The sequence below is a fragment of the Lolium perenne genome, chromosome 6 (genome assembly GCF_019359855.2).
Source record: "Lolium perenne isolate Kyuss_39 chromosome 6, Kyuss_2.0, whole genome shotgun sequence".
NCBI lineage: Eukaryota > Viridiplantae > Streptophyta > Magnoliopsida > Poales > Poaceae > Lolium > Lolium perenne.
In genome coordinates, this window is record NC_067249.2 from 37,876,795 (window position 1) to 37,896,779 (window position 19,985).

The window sequence follows — 19,985 nt, forward strand, 5'->3', positions numbered from 1 at the left end:
TATGCACTGCTCTGTACAAATTATCTATATATTTGGAAGTTTGGTTTCTGTTTCTGAGAAGTATACTCTTTGCTGTTGGGAAGTGTAAGTGTATTGTCTCATTTTTTCTGGTGTGCATCTAATCCTAATGCGTCGTTCCTTGTTTATCTCAGTTTATTTTGTGTAAGTCGACAGTTCAGTTTTGTGCTTTTTAACAGTTCACCCTTGTGTCCAGGTAGCGTCGTGCGACTCGACGGAGCTCCTGATTTTCGCTACACACACTTCTCCTAATCTGTGAACCTCACTTCTACTAATCTGTGAAGCTCTCTTCTCTTAATTTGTGAAGTTCACTTGCCCATCGTGAGAATTCCCGATTCGGCAGAGATAGCAGTTAACTTCCACGATGCAGAGTTCACTTGGTCCACAGAGGGTACAAAAAGTTAATTTTTTCAGAGGGGGAGTCCGCTTAATTCTTGGGGCAGAGTTCACTATTGCTTGTCCAGAGATTTTTAGTGAGGAACTTATTTCGTTTGAGTAGTGAGTAATTTTTTACAACATTGAGCAATTTTATTACAGACAAACACAAGTGAACTTTTAATGATGTATTGTCCTGAGGCTTTTCTCACTACATAATCGAGTGCAAAACTGTTGTTGTTTTAGTTTAGAACTGCCCAAACTTCAGAGCTAAACTACAATATTTTGGCTTAAGAACTACTGCTAGTTCATAGCTGAACATTTGCTTGTTCCCTCGACAGCATGCTTGGCCTCCCTCATGACCATTCAGGATCTCCGCCGCCACCTGAACTAAGGTGTATGTTTCTCTACGAACCGCTGCTGACTAGTTTGTGAACTTGCTCAATGACCTGCACAACTCTGAACTGCCTGATGCTAATTCAGAATTCTCTGTGTCAGAAAGTTCGCCTTGTGCATTCTTGAAGTTCAAATATAATCGAACCATCTTCACTTTTGTTGGACAGTTTACTTGGGACATAATGGGAAGCTCAATTTTCACATCGTGAAAGTTCATTTCATTTTTCTATGAAACAAACTAAATGGTAATGGTGAGTTCACTTTTGTAAAAGTGAAGTTCACTCCGCAAATAAAATGAAGTTCATTTGAACAAAAATGCATATTGCTGCAATCTTGTTTTGATGTATAAAAGCATTATCTAGTATTTCGTTTGATCTTAACCATCTACTACTGTCTACCATTATCCTTATGCTTCCTTTTTTGTTATATGTAAGGAACACTACTTGACCGAGCCTACTATGCTATATCTAAGAGGTGGCATGATGATCCGGTAATACTCCACGGGGATTTCAACGCTTAAACTTAAGGTAATTATCTAGTAAACTATGCATATGCATTCAAGAGTCCATTCATGTTCCCTATTATTATGCTGTTATACTCATTTTTAACACCAAGAAAGATCTATCTTTTGCCCTACAAATTAATATCATCAGAGCAAAAAGGTAGAACAATTTGACATTTTTTCTGCAACTAATTGAGCATTACTAATCTCAAAAGTAGTTGAAACCTACAAAGCTTCACAAGCCTGCACTTGATTTGTGATTTTTATGCTAATAAGATCTGTGGAAGTTCTTTATTGAAGTTCACATTACTTGATTGACGTAGTGCACCTTTTTCTATATGTGAAGTTTGCTTTTTTTATATGAATTAACTATCATCACAGTACCCACAAGCAGCATTGCAACGAGCTGGGAGTTCTTGCGGCTGGCTCCTGTGGTTGTCACTGCAAGTCATGCTCTTCATTGCATGAAGCAGCCGAGCACAAATGCACAACAGGAATAAAGGTGCGGAGATGAAGAGCTCACTATTGCTAGTCCGCGAAGTTCATTTCTCCTAATTCGTGAAGTTCACATCTCCTGCTACTTTAGTTTAGATATTCTTGCTAGATGGAATATTATTTTATTTCTTTTTGATATTGTAAAGCTCCATGTGCAGAAATGTAGCTACACTGGACTTCCTTGTCGGTGCCTTCATATGCATCTCTTCCGCTTGACACAGCGACGCCACGAGTGACAAGGCTGCCACCCCACACTGCTGCATCTGCTCCGCGAGTAACGCTGCTCTTTGAATCCCTCATGTGTTGTCTTGTGAGTTTTCAAATTTTATTGCTTCTGGTATGATACACAACGCTGGTATTATGTCATGTTTCTCTTACAGAAATTAGGAATGAGTAATAATGTTCAGTAATATTTTGACTGTGTAGTGGTTTCTAATTAGCCTCACCAGTACAAATATTTGATGCATGGGTGATAGCAAAAAATAGAAATCCCATGAAAAAGGTGACTTTTTTATTAGAAAGGAATCCATGGAAGTTCACTCTGTTTGTGGGAGAAATTCAATTCCGCTTGAGTGTGGAGTCAAAATTGTTTATATTTTTGTCAAGAGGTTCGCTTATTGTAATTCGGAAGTCGTGTCTTGTGTCTTGTGCGTGAGCTCCAGACCGGTTTGTATGATTAGAAAAGGAAGTCCACCTATTAAGGTAGAGCGGTTAGTTTACTGAAAAACCTAAGTCCATTCTTTAAAATATAAATGATATATGATATTCCACTTCTCAAATGAAAAACACGAGAACATACCTTATTTTATGTAGTGCATTTTTTACTTGTGTTTTATCTCTAAATTGAAGTTCAGATTTAAATGCATAGTAGTTCGGATGCTAGTAATGTATAGTAGTTCAAATCACAAAACTTTAAAAAGAAAAAATATTGGCGAAGAACTCCAGGATCCTCTTTTCCCTGTCGCTCCTCCTAGGAAGTTCGCCCTGCGCCGCCGAGGAGTTCACCCGCACCTACCGCTGGGGGACGACGGCACCGGGATGTAGTGGTCGGGATCCTTGGAAAGTTTGGTTATGTTGCAGCTTAGTAATTTGACAGGGGCAGTGCGGAGCATACCAGGCAGTCCACTCGTGCGGATGTGCGATAACGTCACCCACATTCTCCCACCCTCCTGAACTATCCGAACAACAACATGCTGTTGAAGTTTCCAGCAATTGTTTGTTTGAAGTTCAGACACGGTTCAGAAAAAGTTCATTGCATGTAGTTACCTTTTCCCCCCAGTATTTTGCCTATCAAATTGATGTAAAGTTCAGACTGATCATGTGCATGGAATTCATTTTACTTTCATGGCAGCACAAAGGTGAGCCATGTTTATTTGGCAAAACGAAAGAGTTAGCACTTGTATAGTATGTCAATCACTTTAAACACCACCCTTTCTTAAACAAATTGGGGGACATGATGCCCTTTGATTCGGAAACCATTCAAACTATGACACAACAAAGTGCAGTTTTATGACAGGTGTTGGCGACCTGGGAGTCCATCGCTCGCAGCCATGGGAAGTCCATCAATGTCGTCCACAATGTCCGACAGGGAACAACATCATCAGGAGTTCGCTTCTTCTAATCTGTTAAGCTCACTTCTCTTAATTCGCAAAGTTCACATCTACTACTATTCACAAATCGCAAAGTGAACTGATATGTTCATTGGATATCATTTGAAAAAAATGCAGTATACTTGCAAAGCTCACTTTCATCTTCGAGTGAAAAAATTCATCATTTAAAAATGCAGTATACTGATGAACCTATTTTCTTCCATTTCTTGGCGTGGCAGATTTCCGCAGTAGCATGTCGCGCTGGTGGCGGTCATGTCCTAAAATTATTGGCCGGGGCCCTGTGCTGCTGATTCCTTGGCCGATACCTTCTGCGAGTGGGTGCGTGCTCCTCCGGCAGGTACCATCTCTCCCAATCAAACGACTCTAGGGTACCAACTCTGCTAGTGGTGAGAAGCTAGCTTTTCTATATCAATTGCTGATTTTTGGACGTGGTGCAAGCCCAGAACTCTGCTTCAGGTGGTGGACGCGGCTCCCTGGTTCAGTACTAGCAGCATATGCACAGTTCTGAACTGCTACTTGGCGTGTACTATTTGATTTCTATTTTAGAAATTTTGTTTGTTAGCATATTATTGTGCTGTGCTTGTGCGATTGCTGACTAGTTTGCACTTCTAATCCGTGAAGGTCACTTTTCCTAATTCGTTAAGTCGTACATCTTGTATTGCACAATATGCATTTCTCTTGTGGGGAATTAGCCTTTATTTTGTATAGGAGTTCACCTTTGTGCACTACTATTTTTGTTCTTTATTTTCTTTTGGCAAAACCATTCGCCGTTGGTTAATTAGAATTGTGTTTGATGGTGCACTGCTTCTGAACTGTTGTTGTTGTGTCTTACGTTTTATATCGATTCTAATACAGTGCGCCGTGCAGCTCTGGCCAATTAGTTTTATAAATAGAAAGTAAATTAGATAATAAAAAAATTAGGAAGTTCATTTGTATTTCTTAGGAAGTTCTGCATATACATATATTTTTAATCAACAAAATAAGACTCTATTTAGACTCTTGTATTGATGAGTTCTTGTTCTACTAAATGTCAGAAGTCCTAACAAATTATGTTATTACAGGGTAGCAGCTTGGGCGATGAATTCAACAAGACTTGTAGAGCTTGGCTGGAAGACACTATAATATTTTTGAATTAGCTCATGTATTTAGGGGAGAAGTTTTTCTGCACTTCAACGTGGCTATTTAGGATTCATACTTCCTTATTTGGGATATGAACTTCAACGTGGCTCCATGATCGCATGCCGTTGAGAAGTTTTGTAGCATTTTTCCTCCGTGAAGTGTTACTGTGTCTGACTTTCACTTTTGCCTTTAACTCTGATTACTTGTAATAATTTGGGGAAATGAATAACATGTACTTGTGTTGATGTGTAATAGAAAAAATAAGAAGTTCATTTTTATTTACGTTGAAAGTTCAATTTTGTTTTACGGAAGTTAGTGCCATATGTGTTGGCAATTTTAGTTAAAAGCGCACAATAAAAAAGAATCAAAATTGCATCGTGCAAGTTGAGAAGTCCTCTTCAATTAACCGAATAGTTCAATTCCACTCACCTTTTATTCTTGGCAAAAGTTCACTTTTCTGATCTTGACAGTTCAGTCTTATTCGATGCATAGTATCACTTAAAAGTAAGTTCTAAAGTGCACTTTGTTCGTATGAGAAGTTCACTTTACATGAACAGCGGTAGTTCATCACTTTACATGAACAGCGGTAGTTCATTTATTCTTGGCCAAAGAATTCAATTCATCTTTTAACTGAAAGTTTACTTTGAAAGTTAACTTTGTCGACCTTCATTTTGTAACGGGCGCGAAAGTTCACTTTGAACCATGTAGGAAGTTCATTTTGAACATAGCTGAAACTTTATACCGCGACCCGAAGTTCACTAACAGATATCGGGAAGTTCACTTCCATATTCGAGCACCTCATACACTCTGTTTTTCTGGACGGAAATCATATGCATAGAAATCGTCCGTACAACCACCGATTGCGCAAATCGACCAACTCAACGTACAATTAGCACTAATATAACTCTACTAATACTCCAACATATCGCAATGCCACACCTAATCAATCTAGATGAGCCAATTTCGAAATGTTCTTGTGTCGGCGTTATCTTCACTTTTATGTATTTCTGAAATTAAACTAAAACCATTTAGAATTTGGAAAAACATTCAACATGAAAAAGATTCGCCTAATCAATATCTTTTCAACGCAATATCATTTGGAACATTCCGATAAGTGGTTCGTAAATAAGCCCCAAAAACAGTTCGAAAAACCAAGAAAGTTCGAAAAACGTAATCACGTATTTTCAAATCTGCTCTTAAACTATAAAAAATTTAAAAAAGTGTTCTTCATGAAAAAGGTGCGCCTAGTCAGCACCTTTCCAACGGCGTATCATACGCATCATTCCGATAAACGGTTTGAAAACTGGAACCCCAAAACTGTACAATAATAGAGAAATCCGCGAAAACGTTGTTTTGTATATTTCAAATTAGTTTTAATGAATATAGAATTTGGGAAACAATGAACAAGAAAAAGATGCGAAATTTCCGTGCGAATCCAACGGTATATTATACGCATCAATCCGATAAGCGGTTTGAAAATCATCATGAAAATACTGTCCGCACGAACATGCAATTCTGGTATTCCGTCGAGAAGTTCACTTGTGAAACACGCGGAAGTTCAGAAAGGGTTCGAGAATAGCAGACCTATATATATATATATATATATAACAAAGCAAAACAAACTGCACAAGAGGCAAGAGAATTGCCCCTAAAAGAAAGGATTACATCAACGTGGCTGAAAAGAAACTAAAAAAGAGATAACAAGGATTTTAGCTAGAGATGTCGAGTAACCACCCAAGAAGGGGCTGAATTGCTGATTGTTTGACTCTATACTGATGCAGCCAAAGGTCACTCTGAAAACCCACTTTCCAACGTCCCAGAGAGAATGGGATGGCTTGAAATATAAAGTCATTTCTAGTCTTCCAAATGTTCCATGCCGCACAGGCAAATATCTCCACAAAGCAGGTCCCCGAAAGTCCCAAAACCCTTCAACTATGGTCTTGCCACTCGGCCAGCGAATGTTAATTGCATTCCAACAGTTTCTAGCAAAGTCACATTCAAAAAACAAATGTGTTCTTGTCTCCAAGCTGGCTGTCTAGCAAAGGGTGCACTCTGCACCTGAATTAATCCTCCAATTTTTTCGCAGCATTAAGGGATATTAATACATTCTCATTATCAAAAAAATAATAAAGAAGCTTATTATCTAGCTAGGAACGTTGTGCTAGATGTTTCAGGCCGTCAAGTTTGGTTAGTTCATCCTCCTGAGGGTTTATGTATCCCACATTGTGTTGAAGTATGGTTAGTTCATCCTCCTGAGGGTTTATGTATCCCACATTGTGTTGAAGTATGAATAAAAGGCGGATCCCTTTAAAAGAAAATTTGTTCAAGCCTTATTATGGGAAGCAGAACTAGCTACATGGAGGTGGTCGCATTGGCGATGGAGTGTTCCACTCTCCCCTACATAATTGAAATGGATCCGAGGCTGTTAACATGACCAAGGACTGCAACCTGGGAAGATCGCCGAAGATCTTCATAGTCTAGGAGATCAACCACCTTCCTCAACCTTGAGGATCGATTAATATATTATCTCATTGGCCAAAAAAAAAACATAACACGTCCATCACTGCATAGTATCTGCATGCCATACAATTATGCCAGCCACAGTTGTGCACATCAACAAGTTGTATTTTCATGCACACAAATGATAAGACTTCATTATATAAGTTCATGACACCGTTTTGTCAGGATGTCGGCGACATTGATGCCGTTGACTTCTCTGGTGGCCTTGCAGCTCTCGTTTCGTCAGGAGAACGACTCCAGTGTGCTCAGAGGGTTCATCGATCTCCCGTCTCCTTGATGTTCCCTGGAGTACCAAGAATACAAGCCAGTGGGTCCTCCTGAAATAATCCCTGCAAAGGTAAACATAATAGTAGGTGTTTACTGTTGGTTTTAACTATCCTCTTCTACTACCCGAAAATGGCTAGGCTATTTTCTCCATAAACTAAAGTATATGTAGCGTACTAGACTCATTAGTTGGATTAAATAAACTGCAAACAGGAGATGTAACTTACAACGTTGACACTTGATTCAGCCTCATCATCAGAGTTGTTTGCTTCATACTTCATCATCCTTTTCAGCAATGCTTCAAGCTCCTTCTTTAACTTTTGCAGCTTTGCTTTATGCTCCTTCAGCTCTTCTTCATACTCCTTCATCTCCTCCAGCAAAGCACCGTCCAAGTATGTACCGCGTTCGCGCCACCGGAGAAGCCGCGGTTTCTCTTGGTGCTGATCACTGAACACGTGGTCAGCTACGAAGTGCCTCTTCACAGCTTCAACCAGTGATTTGTCATCGCTATGCTTGTTCAGTATTCTGCGAATGACACAAAGTGTTAGCTGAAACAACTGACAGGCTGATCGAAACTGATGCTGAAAATAAAAACAAAGGTAACACCATTAGTTCAGGGGAAAAAAATCACAATTTGGCAAGCTCCGTCTTGGTGCGCTCGTCTCCAGATTTCAGAACGGTCTTTGCAAACCCAAGCTGGAGATCATAGTACTCCATCTTGGTCTTCACGGGCAAACAAGCTGAAACGTAGCGTCATCATCGAATTAGCAGTTCCAGTGCAAAAGGCAAAACTTTGGTGCATGGGAGTAACGAAACAGACTTCACTTTCATCATCAGAAGATTAATAAAGAAAGAGTCGGCTCATAAAATAATTTCAAACGTCGTGTCGGATTTTCATGTCCCAGAACCCAGATCCTGTTATTCCGTCACAAACGAGTAGGCGGAACATATTTACTAGCAGGTTCAATTAGTTCAGATCCAAATTTCAAAGAGGATCTACTTTGTCAGCCTATATAACTATTCTTCAAGTATGCCAAACCAAAACGCTGATATGGTATTATGGTGTTGTATGTTGTCTACATACATATAATGGCACCCAGTGTCAGTATTAAATTTACAGTATCCAGTAGCAGTTGGAAAGAAAAGCCTTGAGATTTACTTACCGCAAGCGCAGCCAACCATGAGTATTACATGCCGAGGCGGAACCGCGAGCAATACCTGCACTGCAGGGACGATCGAGGACGTATAAGTAAACAGCCAGTAGATGATGCAAATGAAGCGATGAATTGCATTCATGGCAAGGGCAACGCATCTGGCCATCATCACTTACTGACAGATTGAGAGGGGAGATAGGGCGCGCGATGTCTTGCAAGAAACGATGTAGCGAGGAATCCTAGGCCGGTGGCCGAGAAGGTGTAGCCCAGGAGGCGCCCGAAGTCGGCGAACATGCAGCACCTCTCGAGCATGAGGTCGTACGCCGGGTGCACCGGGCCCTGCAGCGTGATATGGCGAGCTAGACGAGATGGTTTGGTCGGGGAAATGGGCGCCGGCAGCGTTCCTTTAAGAGGCTCGGACGCCATCTCGCCTTCAATGGTCTGCCACTGCAACGCCTACTAGCTGCGCACGCTCGCGGAAGCCGAGGCGCCCCATTAACGTGGCTCTCCAAAGACGCGCCGCCCGCAATTAATGCCGCGGAAGACGAAGCAGAGTTCCAACTCCACCTTGTCCTCCCGTGGGAAACGCAGCGCGACCCGCCGACCACCTCCACCTCTCCACCGCGATAAACCGCCATCGTCCCTCGTCGCTGGAACCATCGCTCCGAGAAACCTGCTCGCACAGCTACCGCGCACGCGCCTCTTCCTCGTACTTCTGAGGTTAGTTCTACTCCCCTGTCCCCTCTCCATTGCCCCCACTCCCGTGTCTTGCTCAACTCCGGTCGGCGGAGCCGCTACGCGGTTGATGTAGTGTTGCTGGTAATCGTCGTCGCCATGCTGCTCCTCCGCTTCTCCCCCTGCTTCTCCTCTTGCTTCCTCCATGTATTCGTGCTAGTAAGCATTATCTAGGGTTCTCACTCGTCGCCCCATGGTGGCACAGAGCGGAGGCACGGGGCGAAGGCGGAGGCAAAGGGAAGAACCCGATGGGAAGGGCGAATGGAAATGGCCGAGGGAAGAAGCGGAAGGCAGAGACGCAGCTCGTCGTGGCCGCGTCCATACCAGGCAAGTGCTCGACACCCTCCCTGTCTTTCCGATCTGCAAATTCCTCCAAGATATGTTCAGCCCTTTTTTCATGCTGTGCTGCGCTCTCTGAAATTGAAGTTGTATTGCTTCTATTGAAAAATCTGTACTTCTTCGTTCTCTTTGCATAACCTATTTAAGTTGTACTGAACATGGATAGAACAAGAGTCAAACTCGCATGTCTCACTTGAAGTTGATAATTTGCCCACGGTTATTACACAGCGGCATAAGAATAATACAATTAAAACAGGTAGAAATGTTTCTTCAGTCACTCACGAGAATTTTGAGGAACAGGGAAAATAATTACAATGAAATTGATTTGCCTCCACGCGAAATTGGTTGGAAAAGCGCCCCCTTGCACGCAGGCATTGGAAGGCATCAGAGGCTTCGGCGCGATCCACCACTTGGGTCCCGTGTCCCTCGTGCTGCCTTCTGCCAATATGCGGCAGCTGGAACGTCATACGGTGTGTATATGAGCTTCCCGGCCGACTGCCAATACGCGGCAGCTGGAACGTCATACGGCGTGTATATGAGCTTCCCGGCCGACATAGGGCAGCTGGCACCGCGCACGGCCATGTCTAGGCAGGGGCAGCCGTGGAGTGGAGGATGCTGCAAGGACAGGGAAACACGGCGCAGTACAGGCTCCATCTCGGCAGTTCGATCCACCGATGATGGTGAGCCAAGGGAGAGGGAAGGAGTGCAGGGCACGCAATTCAGTGCCACCGCTGCACCAGATGAGGCCTGATGGAAGTAGTAAACAACGTTGCCCATCAGGATGCAACGGATACAGCAACTTCAGTAGAGGTAATTGAGTCGATGGAAAAAAAAAATTAGATTGATAAATAGCCTTACCCCTGGCATGTGTTTGTGCTAAGATGGAGCACATACATTCCTTGCATGTCGATGTATGATAGTATTTAACTGACCATTTATGCATATGCATGGCTCATTACACTAAAAAAATGTTAGCTGCAATCCAAAAAAAATCTAGCCTATCATAAGAAATTTCCACGGCCATTTTCTTCAGCAAACAAAACATCAATGTGAGTTCAGATACAGTTTTTATTTGTTTGGTGGGTCATGTAGAGGGCAGAGAAGCTTTACATTGTATTTCCTTTAATATGCATGTACCCCGCAGATTTTAAACGGGCAAAATGAGAGATTTGTTATCCATTTGATCGTCATGATTTTGTACTTAATACATTCAGGTTTGGACATATCACTAACATTGACATGTGGTCATTTCACCTGAATTATGAATTATATCATAATTGAATTATATCAAGTAGGTCTTAATATCCTAATTGCGGTTTGTGTTTGGGGTTTCAGAAGTGTCTGTTGAGGAATAAGGGGAAGAAGGGCAGGATAACAATCAGGGTAACACAGGGAAAAAATGGGAATGGAACACGCGGTATAAACCTGGCGCGTGGATACCATTAATGAATGGACTTTCAGAGCCAATGCTTGACATCATTAAGAAGTCACAATCCGGTACAAACATGCTGAAGATGCAGCTAACAAAGCTTTCATACAAACAGCTTTGTGAACAGCTCATGTGCAAGGCTCTTTTTCATGAAAAAGAAAATTTAATTGAACTCCGTCTCAGGTGTGGATCACTTTGGATCAATGAGAAGGTCATTCAGCATGTTCTTGACTTGTCTCGTGGAAGTGATAAGAAGCCTCAAGCTTCAGAGGATGTGGTGGAAAGAGAGTACGAAGAGATGTGGAAGCTACTATATGTCGTATCTGCTAAGTACCCAGAAGAGTCAATAGGCAGAAGCAAAAAACAATAGCAGAAATCACCTCACCAAAGGAGTGGTTCTTCAAAAGAGGCCAGCAGCAGCAAAAGAAGGGAACCCCCTGCGGACTATAGGGAACAAAGAACAATGTTCAGCCCGACAAAGATTGAATGTTTGTTCAATCATTGTAAAGAGGAAGAATTCAGAGATCTTGCTACGGACCTTAGGCTCGTCAGACTTTTCTTTGCAATAATAGTAGAGAGATTGCTACTGCCAGGCCATGGTACGTTTGTAACCAAAGCTGCAGTTAGATATGCATATCATGTAGACAAAATAGATGAGCTGGACTGGGCATATCTGGTTTTCGAAAAAATGAAGAAAGATTTGAATCTGATGCATAAGAAAGGCGGGCTGAAATGTATGGCTTGTTGTGTGCCTGTGTTTATGGTAAGTACTAGGAGTTGCTGCAGGTAATTTTGTTTTCTAGAGATATCTACGATAACTTTTCTCATTTTGGTTCACAGATTTGTTTGGCGGACTGTACTGAAGGTAATTATGTGGAAATGGAATCATCTGGGAGAATTTACTGCTATTCAAATGAATCGCTCCAGAAAATTCTCGAAAATCCATATCAGAAAAGGGCGGTTGGGGGGGACAGGAATTTGATCTCACTAGATGATCTTAATGTAAGTACAAATCATATATTAATATGACTACAAATTTGCAAATCACGTGTTACCATTCTATAATGATTTCTTTATGTTCTTTTCAGTTGATTAACTAGGATAGCAGCTGCTACGGAACCCTTGTAGAGCTGCCTTCTCCTTTGATTGAATATAAAATGTACAAGAAGATGGTTGAGGGAAGACAGCGCGAGAAAATTTATTTTAAGATGGGTGACTTTGAGATACGTGAGCATACTTTTGTAGAGTGCTTTAAACAAGAACCAAAGGGTGCTATGTGCCCAATCATATTTGAGTTATGCTGCCAACTGTTTTTCTCACAGTACCCTGATACAATCATCCTTAGTCAATCTTCTGTTGTAAGTACTTATCCAAAAAAAACTCAGCTCATGGATATTTTAATTTTTTTATTCTGTACCTATGATTTTTGTCTATTATTCCAGAATGAATTGCTGAAAGGATGTGAAACTCAATATCTGAAGAAGGATCTTACAAAAGAGAGGGTGGACAAAGCGGATAAGGTTTGTGTATTATTTTACCAGATCTAATTTGGCCTTTGAACATTGGTATTTATCCAAAGAGTTAACCATTCACGTCAGGCAGTTCTCACAAATGTTAATCGGAAGGACCAAATAGATAACTAAGCTCTGACTCTGCTTAATAAGTGCACATATACAAAGTTTAGATTATTGATGGCCCTGATGCGAGCCAGTGTTGTGCATTGTGAGACATTGTTACTGGGTTCAGGAGTTTGACAATATTTTTTTTCCAGATATTTGCTCCTATTGTTGATTCTCTTCACTGGTCCATGGTTGCTGTTTTGATAAGCAACGGGAAGAACTTTATCATTGACTCGGATGTAATTCATGGTGAACCGATTAGTAAAACTCAGGCAGACACTGTGTTAAGTAATCTGAAGATACATTTGTCGGACATCTTTGATGAGGACAAGAACATCGATGGGTTTGAGACGGAAACTCCATTTGTTCCTATTCAAGACCACGAGTAAGTGGATGCAACAGTTGCAATTCTGTGTTTATCAAATTATTATGTGGTAATCAATTGCAATTCTTGCGCATTTCATGTACTGATTCATATTGAAGAGCTCGTCAATGGTGAAAGTCCGTCTATATATTCCAGCCAAGTTAGCACGGTAAACATTGAGCCTTGTGCTTTTTAAGTTTTTGTTCTATTTAAATCCTAGAACAAATGATTTATGCCTCACAAATGCAGGAAATGGTGTCCAATTATAGAATTCTTAGTTCTGGGCGACTCCTCTGTCATAGACTTAACGAATACAGAATTTCGGATGGATCAGGTTGGGATCCCACCTATTTTTAAGTTTGAAACCATCCAAATGTGGCTTTTGGGTAATTTTTTTTTACCGAGAAACCGTTGTTTTTGGCAGTAGCACCTGAGATGGAAGTTCCGGATGAAAATACCGAGGCACCTGAGATGGAAGTTCCGGATGAAAATACTGAGGCACCTGAGATGGAAATTCCGGATGAAAAAACCGAGGCACCTAAGATGGAAGTTCCGGAAGAACCTGAGATGGAAGTTTCGGAAGAATATGACGCTGACCCACAAGGCAGTCGCAGAAGCACAGCTCGAGGGAGAGGTGCAGGAAGCAGAGATAAGCATGCGGACAAAGGCAGTGGCAGCAGCACAGCTCGAGGGAGAGGTGCAGCTCGAGGGAGAGGTGCAGGAAGCAGAGATAAGCATGCGAAAAAGCATGTGGACAAAGGTACAGTTACAGCTAACCCATATATGAATCATTTGTGAAGTTTTGCAATTTTCTAATTATCGTTGTGGGGAATCATTTTAATACCAGCAAATATCATAAGTGCAAAAACAAGGTCAGGCAAAGGAGCTTGATTGGACGCGAGGACCATGTGATCGTTGTCTGTTGTAATTCTACTTCCCTGTCTGTTGGTTGTGCTTTGTTCTGGTACTTTGGACTACGGCGCAACCCAAAATTAAATGAACTAACATTTCAGTATTTTCAAATCCTTACGTCAATCGAATGCATAGAATTCTTGATCGACATGTCTTTTTGTACATCGCAATAGTGAAAATCACATGACATGTCGGTTCTCTGTTTCTTTGAATGCTTACACATGTAGATCCATCAACCTCATCAGAATAGAAGCCTAGCACTAGCGGGCTCGCGAGTGCTTCTCATCAAGCTGGCGAAGCTCCATGGGCAACTACACAATCAAACAATTTCTTTTATGGGATTGACTCAGTAAGCCCTGTGATCTAAACCCGCAATAACAAAACAAGGGAACCAACCAACGCCAGTACTTTCAGTCGCCACTGCCCACCGCTGAGCCACAAGCCCACAAGTTCCTCTCCAGGACATCGACTTATTCGATTTCGCGATTGAGTCTGAAGGCAAGCTCTTCCGATTCCCCTAGTTTATGCATCCCATCGCTGCGCTAGCGATCTCCGAGCCACCACTGCCACCGTGAACTCCGCGCCGCCACGGTACTCACGACGCTGCGACAGCGAGCTTCGCGCTGTGCTGCCATGGCCTCCCGCCCGCCGCCTCATGTTCACATGCATTCGAGCGGTTAATGGTTGTGGATGGCGTCGGGAGACTCCTCATGGAGTAGAGCAGCTCGACGCGGTGACGAGCTGACGACGGCGAAAAATCCACGGGAGGCGGCGACCAAATCGAGAGACACAGGAGACAAGGCTCTCGACCACCACTTTGAGAAGGTAGATCGGAGATGGGTTGTTCAATTCCTTCCGCAGGAGGAGGCCGATTGCGCCGCTCGCCGGAGATCGAGCCATCGAGGGCTGGCGGCCGGTTGGGGAAGAACGATTCGAATTTGACCTCCAGGAGAAGTTCGGTCGGGTGGGAAGAGAAGGAAGAAGCGAACCGGTACTCCTGAAGCTTGAGAAGTTCTCACAGAGCACCTGCGCGCACACCCGAGCTTCCTCCCCTCGTCTGTGTGCTTTGGCCATGCTGCCGTTGACCATGGGTTCGCCCACGCGGCTCCTCCGGTCAACCCGAACTTGCCATATTCATCCTCGTGAGACGCTAGTTCTTTTTCCCCACTCCCCAATGTCTCTCGCGTCCCAAAAGTACCAACATTTGTGAAATGACAAGTTCTGGTACTTTGGTTAACAGCAGATAACCAAAGTACCAGAACAAAGCACAACCAACAGACAGGGAAGTAGAATAACAGCAGACAACGATCACATGGTCCTCGCGTCCAATCAAGCGCCTTTGTCTGACCTTGTTTTTGCACTTATGATATTTGCTGGTATTAAAATGATTCCGCACAACGATAATTAGAAAATTGCAAAACTTCACAAATGATTCATATATGGGTTAGCTGTAACTGTACCTTTGTCCACATGCTTTTTCGCATGCTTATCTCTGCTTCCTGCACCTCTCCCTCGAGCAGCACCTCTCCCTCGAGCTGTGCTGCTGCCACTACCTTTATCCGCATGCTTATCTCTGCTTCCTGCACCTCTCCCTCGAGCTGCACCTCTCCCTCGAGCTGTGCTTCTGCGACTGCCTTGTGGGTCAGCGTTATATTCTTCCGAAACTTCCATCTCAGGTTCTTCCGGAACTTCCATCTCAGGTGCCTCGGTATTTTCATCCGGAATTTCCATCTCAGGTGCCTCGGTATTTTCATCCGGAACTTCCATCTCAGGTGCCTCGGTATTTTCATCCGGAACTTCCATCTCAGGTGCTGCTGCCAAAAACAACGGTTTCTCGATCAAAAAAAATTACCCAAAAGCCACATTTGGATGGTTTCAAACTTAAAAATAGGTGGGATCCCAACCTGATCCATCCGAAATTCTGTATTCGTTAAGTCTATGACAGAAGAGTCGCCCAGAACTAAGAATTCTATAATTGGACACCATTTCCTGCATTTGTGAGGCATAAATCATTTGTTCTAGGATTTAAATAGAACAAAACTTAAAAAGCACAAGGCTCAATGTTTACCGTGCTAACTTGGCTGGAATATATAGACGGACTTTCACCATTGACGAGCTCTTCAATATGAATCAGTACATGAAATGCGCTATCATGTCTGCAAGAATTGCAATTGATTACCACATAATAATTTGATAAACACAGAATTGCAATTGTTGCATCCACTTACTCGTGGTCTTGAATCGGAACAAATGAAGTTTCCGTCTCAAACCCATCGATGTTCTTGTCCTCATCAAAGATGTCCGACAAATGTATCTTCAGATTACTTAACACAGTGTCTGCCTGAGTTTTACTAATCGGTTCACCATGAATTACATCCGAGTCAATGATAAAGTTCTTCCCGTTGCTTATCAAAACAGCAACCAGGGACCAGTGAAGAGAATCAACAATAGGAGCAAATATCTGGAAAAAAAATATTGTCAAATTCCTGAACCCAGTAACAATGTCTCAAAATGCACAACACTGGCTCGCATCAGGGCCATCAATAATCTAAACTTTGTATATGTGCACTTATTAAGCAGAGTCAGAGCTTAGTTATCTATTTGGTCCTTCCGATTAACATTTGTGAGAACTGCCTGACGTGAATGGTTAACTTTTTGGATAAATACCAACGTTCAAAGGCCAAATTAGATTTGGTAAAATAATATACAAACCTTATCCGCTTTGTCCACCCTCTCTTTTGTAAGATCCTTCTTCAGATATTGAGTTTCACATCCTTTCAGCAATTCATTCTGGAATAATAGACAAAAATCGTAGGTACAGAATAATAAAATTAAAATATCCATGAGCTGAGTTTTTTTGGATAAGTACTTACAACAGAAGATTGACTAAGGATGATTGTATCAGGGTACTGTGAGAAAAACAGTTGGCAGCATAACTCAAATATGATTGGGCACATATCACCCTTTGGTTCTTGTTTAAAGCACTCTACAAAAGTATGCTCACGTATCTCAAAGTCACCCATCTTAAAATAAATTTTCTGACGATGTCTTCCCTCAACCATCTTCTTGTACATTTTATATTCAATCAAAGGAGAAGGCAGCTCTACAAGGGTTCCGTAGCAGCTGCTATCCCAGTTAATCAACTGAAAAGAACATAAAGAAATCATTATAGAATGGTAACACGTGATTTGCAAATTTGTAGTCATATTAATATATGATTTGTACTTACATTAAGATCATCTAGTGAGATCAAATTCCTGTCCCCCCCCAACCGCCCTTTTCTGATATGGATTTTCGAGAATTTTCTGGAGCGATTCATTTGAATAGCAGTAAATTCTCCCTGATGATTCCATTTCCACATGATTACCTTCAGTACAGTCCGCCAAACAAATCTGTGAACCAAAATGAGAAAAGTTATCGTAGATATCTCTAGAAAACAAAATTACCTGCAGCAACTCCTAGTACTTACCATAAACACAGGCACACAACAAGCCATACATTTCAGCCCGCCTTTCTTATGCATCAGATTCAAATCTTTCTTCATTTTTTTGAAAACCAGATATGCCCAGTCCAGCTCATCTATTTTGTCTACATGATATGCATATCTAACTGCAGCTTTGGTTACAAACGTACCATGGCCTGGCAGTAGCAATCTCTCTACTATTACTTCAAATAAAAGTCTGACGAGCCTAAGGTCCGTAGCAAGATCTCTGAATTCTTCCTCTTTACAATGATTGAACAAACATTCAATCTTTGTCGGGCTGAACATTGTTCTTTGTTCCCTATAGTCCACAGGGGGTTCCCTTCTTTTGCTGCTGCTGGCCTCTTTTGAAAAACCACTCCTTTGGTGAGGTGATTTCTGCTGTTGTTTTTTGCTTCTGCCTATTGACTCTTCTGGGTACTTAGCAGATACGGTATATAGTAGCTTCCACATCTCTTCGTACTCTCTTTCCACCACATCCTCTGAAGCTTGAGACTTCTTATCACTTCCACGAGACAAGTCAAGAACATGCTGAATGACCTTCTCATTGATCCAAAGTGATCCACACCTGAGACGAAGTTCAATTAAATTTTCTTTTTCATGAAAAAGAGCCTTGCACATGAGCTGTTCACAAAGCTGTTTGTATGAAAGCTTTGTTAGCTGCATCTTCAGCATGTTTGTACCGAATTGTGACTTCTTAATGATGTCAAGCATTGGCTCTGAAAGTCCATTCATTAATGGTATCCACGCGCCAGGTTTACACCGCGTGTTCCATTCCCATTTTTTCCCTGTGTTACCCTGATTGTTATCCTGCCCTTCTTCCCCTTCTTCCCCAAACACAAACCGCAATTAGGATATTAAGACCTACTTGATATAATTCAATTATGATATAATTCATAATTCAGGTGAAATGACCACATGTCAATGTTAGTGATATGTCCAAACCTGAATGTATTAAGTACAAAATCATGACGATCAAATGGATAACAAATCTCTCATTTTGCCCGTTTAAAATCTGTGGGGTACATGCATATTAAAGGAAATACAATGTAAAGCTTCTCTGCTCTCTACATGACCCACCAAACAAATAAAAGCTGTATCTAAACTCACATTGATGTTTTGTTTGCTGAAGAAGAAAATGGCCATGGAAATTTCTTATGACAGGCTAGATTTTTTTTGGATTGCAGCTAACATTTTTTTAGTGTAATGAGCCATGCATATGCATAAATGGTCAGTTAAATACTATCATACATCGACATGCAAGTAATGTATGTGCTCCATCTTAGCACAAACACATGCCAGGGGTAAGGCTATTGATCAATCTATTTTTTTTTTGCTATCGACTCAATTACCTCTACTGAAGTTGTTGTATCCGTTGCATCCTGATGGGCAACGTTGTTTACTACTTCCATCAGGCCTCATCTGGTGCAGCGGTGGCACTGAATTGCGTGCCCTGCACTCCTTCCCTCTCCCTTGGCTCACCATCATCGGTGGATCGAACTGCCGAGATGGAGCCTGTACTGCGCCATGTTTCCCTGTCCTTGCAGCATCCTCCACTCCACGGCTGCCCCTGCCTAGACATGGCCGTGCGCGGTGCCAGCTGCCCTATGTCGGCCAGCAAGCTCATAATTCTCAAGACACGACACTACAACATTGAACCATGCCGAAAACTTCTGGATAAAGAATGGCAGGAAAAAATGCAACCAAAAGAAAGAAAAATCAATCTTTCGGTGTAGACTTCAACAAGCTCCCGCACGGAGGAGTCAAAGGGCCTGGTGGGCGAGCTCCTGCACCCAGGCTTCGTTGGGTTCCTTGCAATGGGAACCGTCAGACACACGCACCATGCCGTCCAGCAATCTCGAATTTAAAATGAGGCCACATATGAGTAGCACAATAAAATAGAGCACACAATTAGCATGGCAAGGAACTTGAAATTAACATCATCAACAATACAAATGTAGTGCATGTTTCCTTTTCAGCCATATAGGTTTAATTACCAACAGAAAACAAGCCAAATGCTGACCAACTAAGACGCAGCTGCTAAACAGAGGTGTGCATCCTAATTGACAGAGGACTCTAATGGAGCTCTGAAGCTGAGAAGCAGAGAAAAAATCGACCTTTGATCCTTCACGAAGTGGAGGCCTCCTGCACCCAGTTTCTACAGTTTGTGTGCGTTCACTGCCTTCTGCGAAGACGCCGGCCGTCGGGGACATCAGCGGCATAGGAGTTCGGCGAGCAGTGGCGGCCATCGAACACCACCGTTTTCCTCCTCCGAGGAGAGGCGTGACTCCTCGCAGCGATTCGCGGATGACGTCCACCCGCGGCACGAGTCAACGCCGCCGGCGCAACCTCGCCGGAGTGCAGCACCTCAAAAAAAACCTCGGCCAAGCTGCGCGACCAGGTCCGGTCAGCACGACGGCGCCGCGAGCGTGGATGAACGCGAGCGCCGGCGAGCCAGCCGGCCGCGTCGCCATGGTCGGCCGGCGAGCGCCGTTGGCGTCCGATGTGGTTTCGGTCGGGGATGGCGACAGGGAGAATGGGAGGGTTAGGGTTTCTGCTCGTTGGTTTTGTTCAGGCAATCGGACGCCTCCTAGCGGCTGACAGGAAAACGGGCTGTGCGTAGAATGTTGGCCCATGTTTGCCTATGGGCCGC

The 19,985-nt window shown here is 42.7% G+C and overlaps 1 protein-coding gene and 3 long non-coding RNA genes across 4 annotated transcripts; 2 read left to right on the forward strand and 2 right to left on the reverse strand.

Annotated features, from left to right (window-relative positions):
• The first annotated feature begins 390 nt into the window (after nt 1–390).
• Nucleotides 391–2,011, forward strand: LOC127309717 (uncharacterized). The gene is made up of 4 exons (XR_007857295.2): nt 391–788; nt 1,224–1,316; nt 1,673–1,793; nt 1,945–2,011. It is a non-coding gene; the product is annotated as an uncharacterized lncRNA (long non-coding RNA).
• A 1,612-nt stretch (nt 2,012–3,623) lies between these two features.
• On the forward strand, nt 3,624–4,797 carry LOC127309718 (uncharacterized). The gene is made up of 2 exons (XR_007857296.2): nt 3,624–3,733; nt 4,458–4,797. It is a non-coding gene; the product is annotated as an uncharacterized lncRNA (long non-coding RNA).
• Nucleotides 4,798–6,862: 2,065 nt separating this feature from the next.
• On the reverse strand, nt 6,863–10,263 carry LOC127309716 (uncharacterized). The gene is made up of 5 exons (XM_051340465.2): nt 8,630–10,263; nt 8,463–8,522; nt 7,931–8,039; nt 7,527–7,824; nt 6,863–7,364 (listed from the first exon to the last, which is right to left on the reverse strand). Exons 1-5 carry the CDS (start codon nt 8,877–8,879, stop codon nt 7,290–7,292), a joined length of 792 nt encoding a protein of 263 aa, XP_051196425.1. The 5' UTR covers nt 8,880–10,263; the 3' UTR covers nt 6,863–7,289.
• A 6,612-nt stretch (nt 10,264–16,875) lies between these two features.
• Nucleotides 16,876–17,887, reverse strand: LOC127310586 (uncharacterized). The gene is made up of 3 exons (XR_011746678.1): nt 17,321–17,887; nt 17,081–17,243; nt 16,876–16,994 (listed from the first exon to the last, which is right to left on the reverse strand). It is a non-coding gene; the product is annotated as an uncharacterized lncRNA (long non-coding RNA).
• Nucleotides 17,888–19,985: the final 2,098 nt, after the last annotated feature.

What these genes read in the sequence shown, in the direction of transcription:
- LOC127309716 (XM_051340465.2), bottom strand. Translation starts at nt 8,879, where the DNA reads ATGGCGTCCGAGCCTCTTAAAGGAACGCTGCCGGCGCCCATTTCCCCG. An exon ending in TCTCCCCTCTCAATCTGTCA is followed by an intron (nt 8,523 to 8,629) that starts GTAAGTGATGAT and finishes TCGTCCCTGCAG; the next exon opens with TGCAGGTATTGCTCGCGGTT. An exon ending in CTGAATCAAGTGTCAACGTT is followed by an intron (nt 7,365 to 7,526) that starts GTAAGTTACATC and finishes TTACCTTTGCAG; the next exon opens with GGATTATTTCAGGAGGACCC.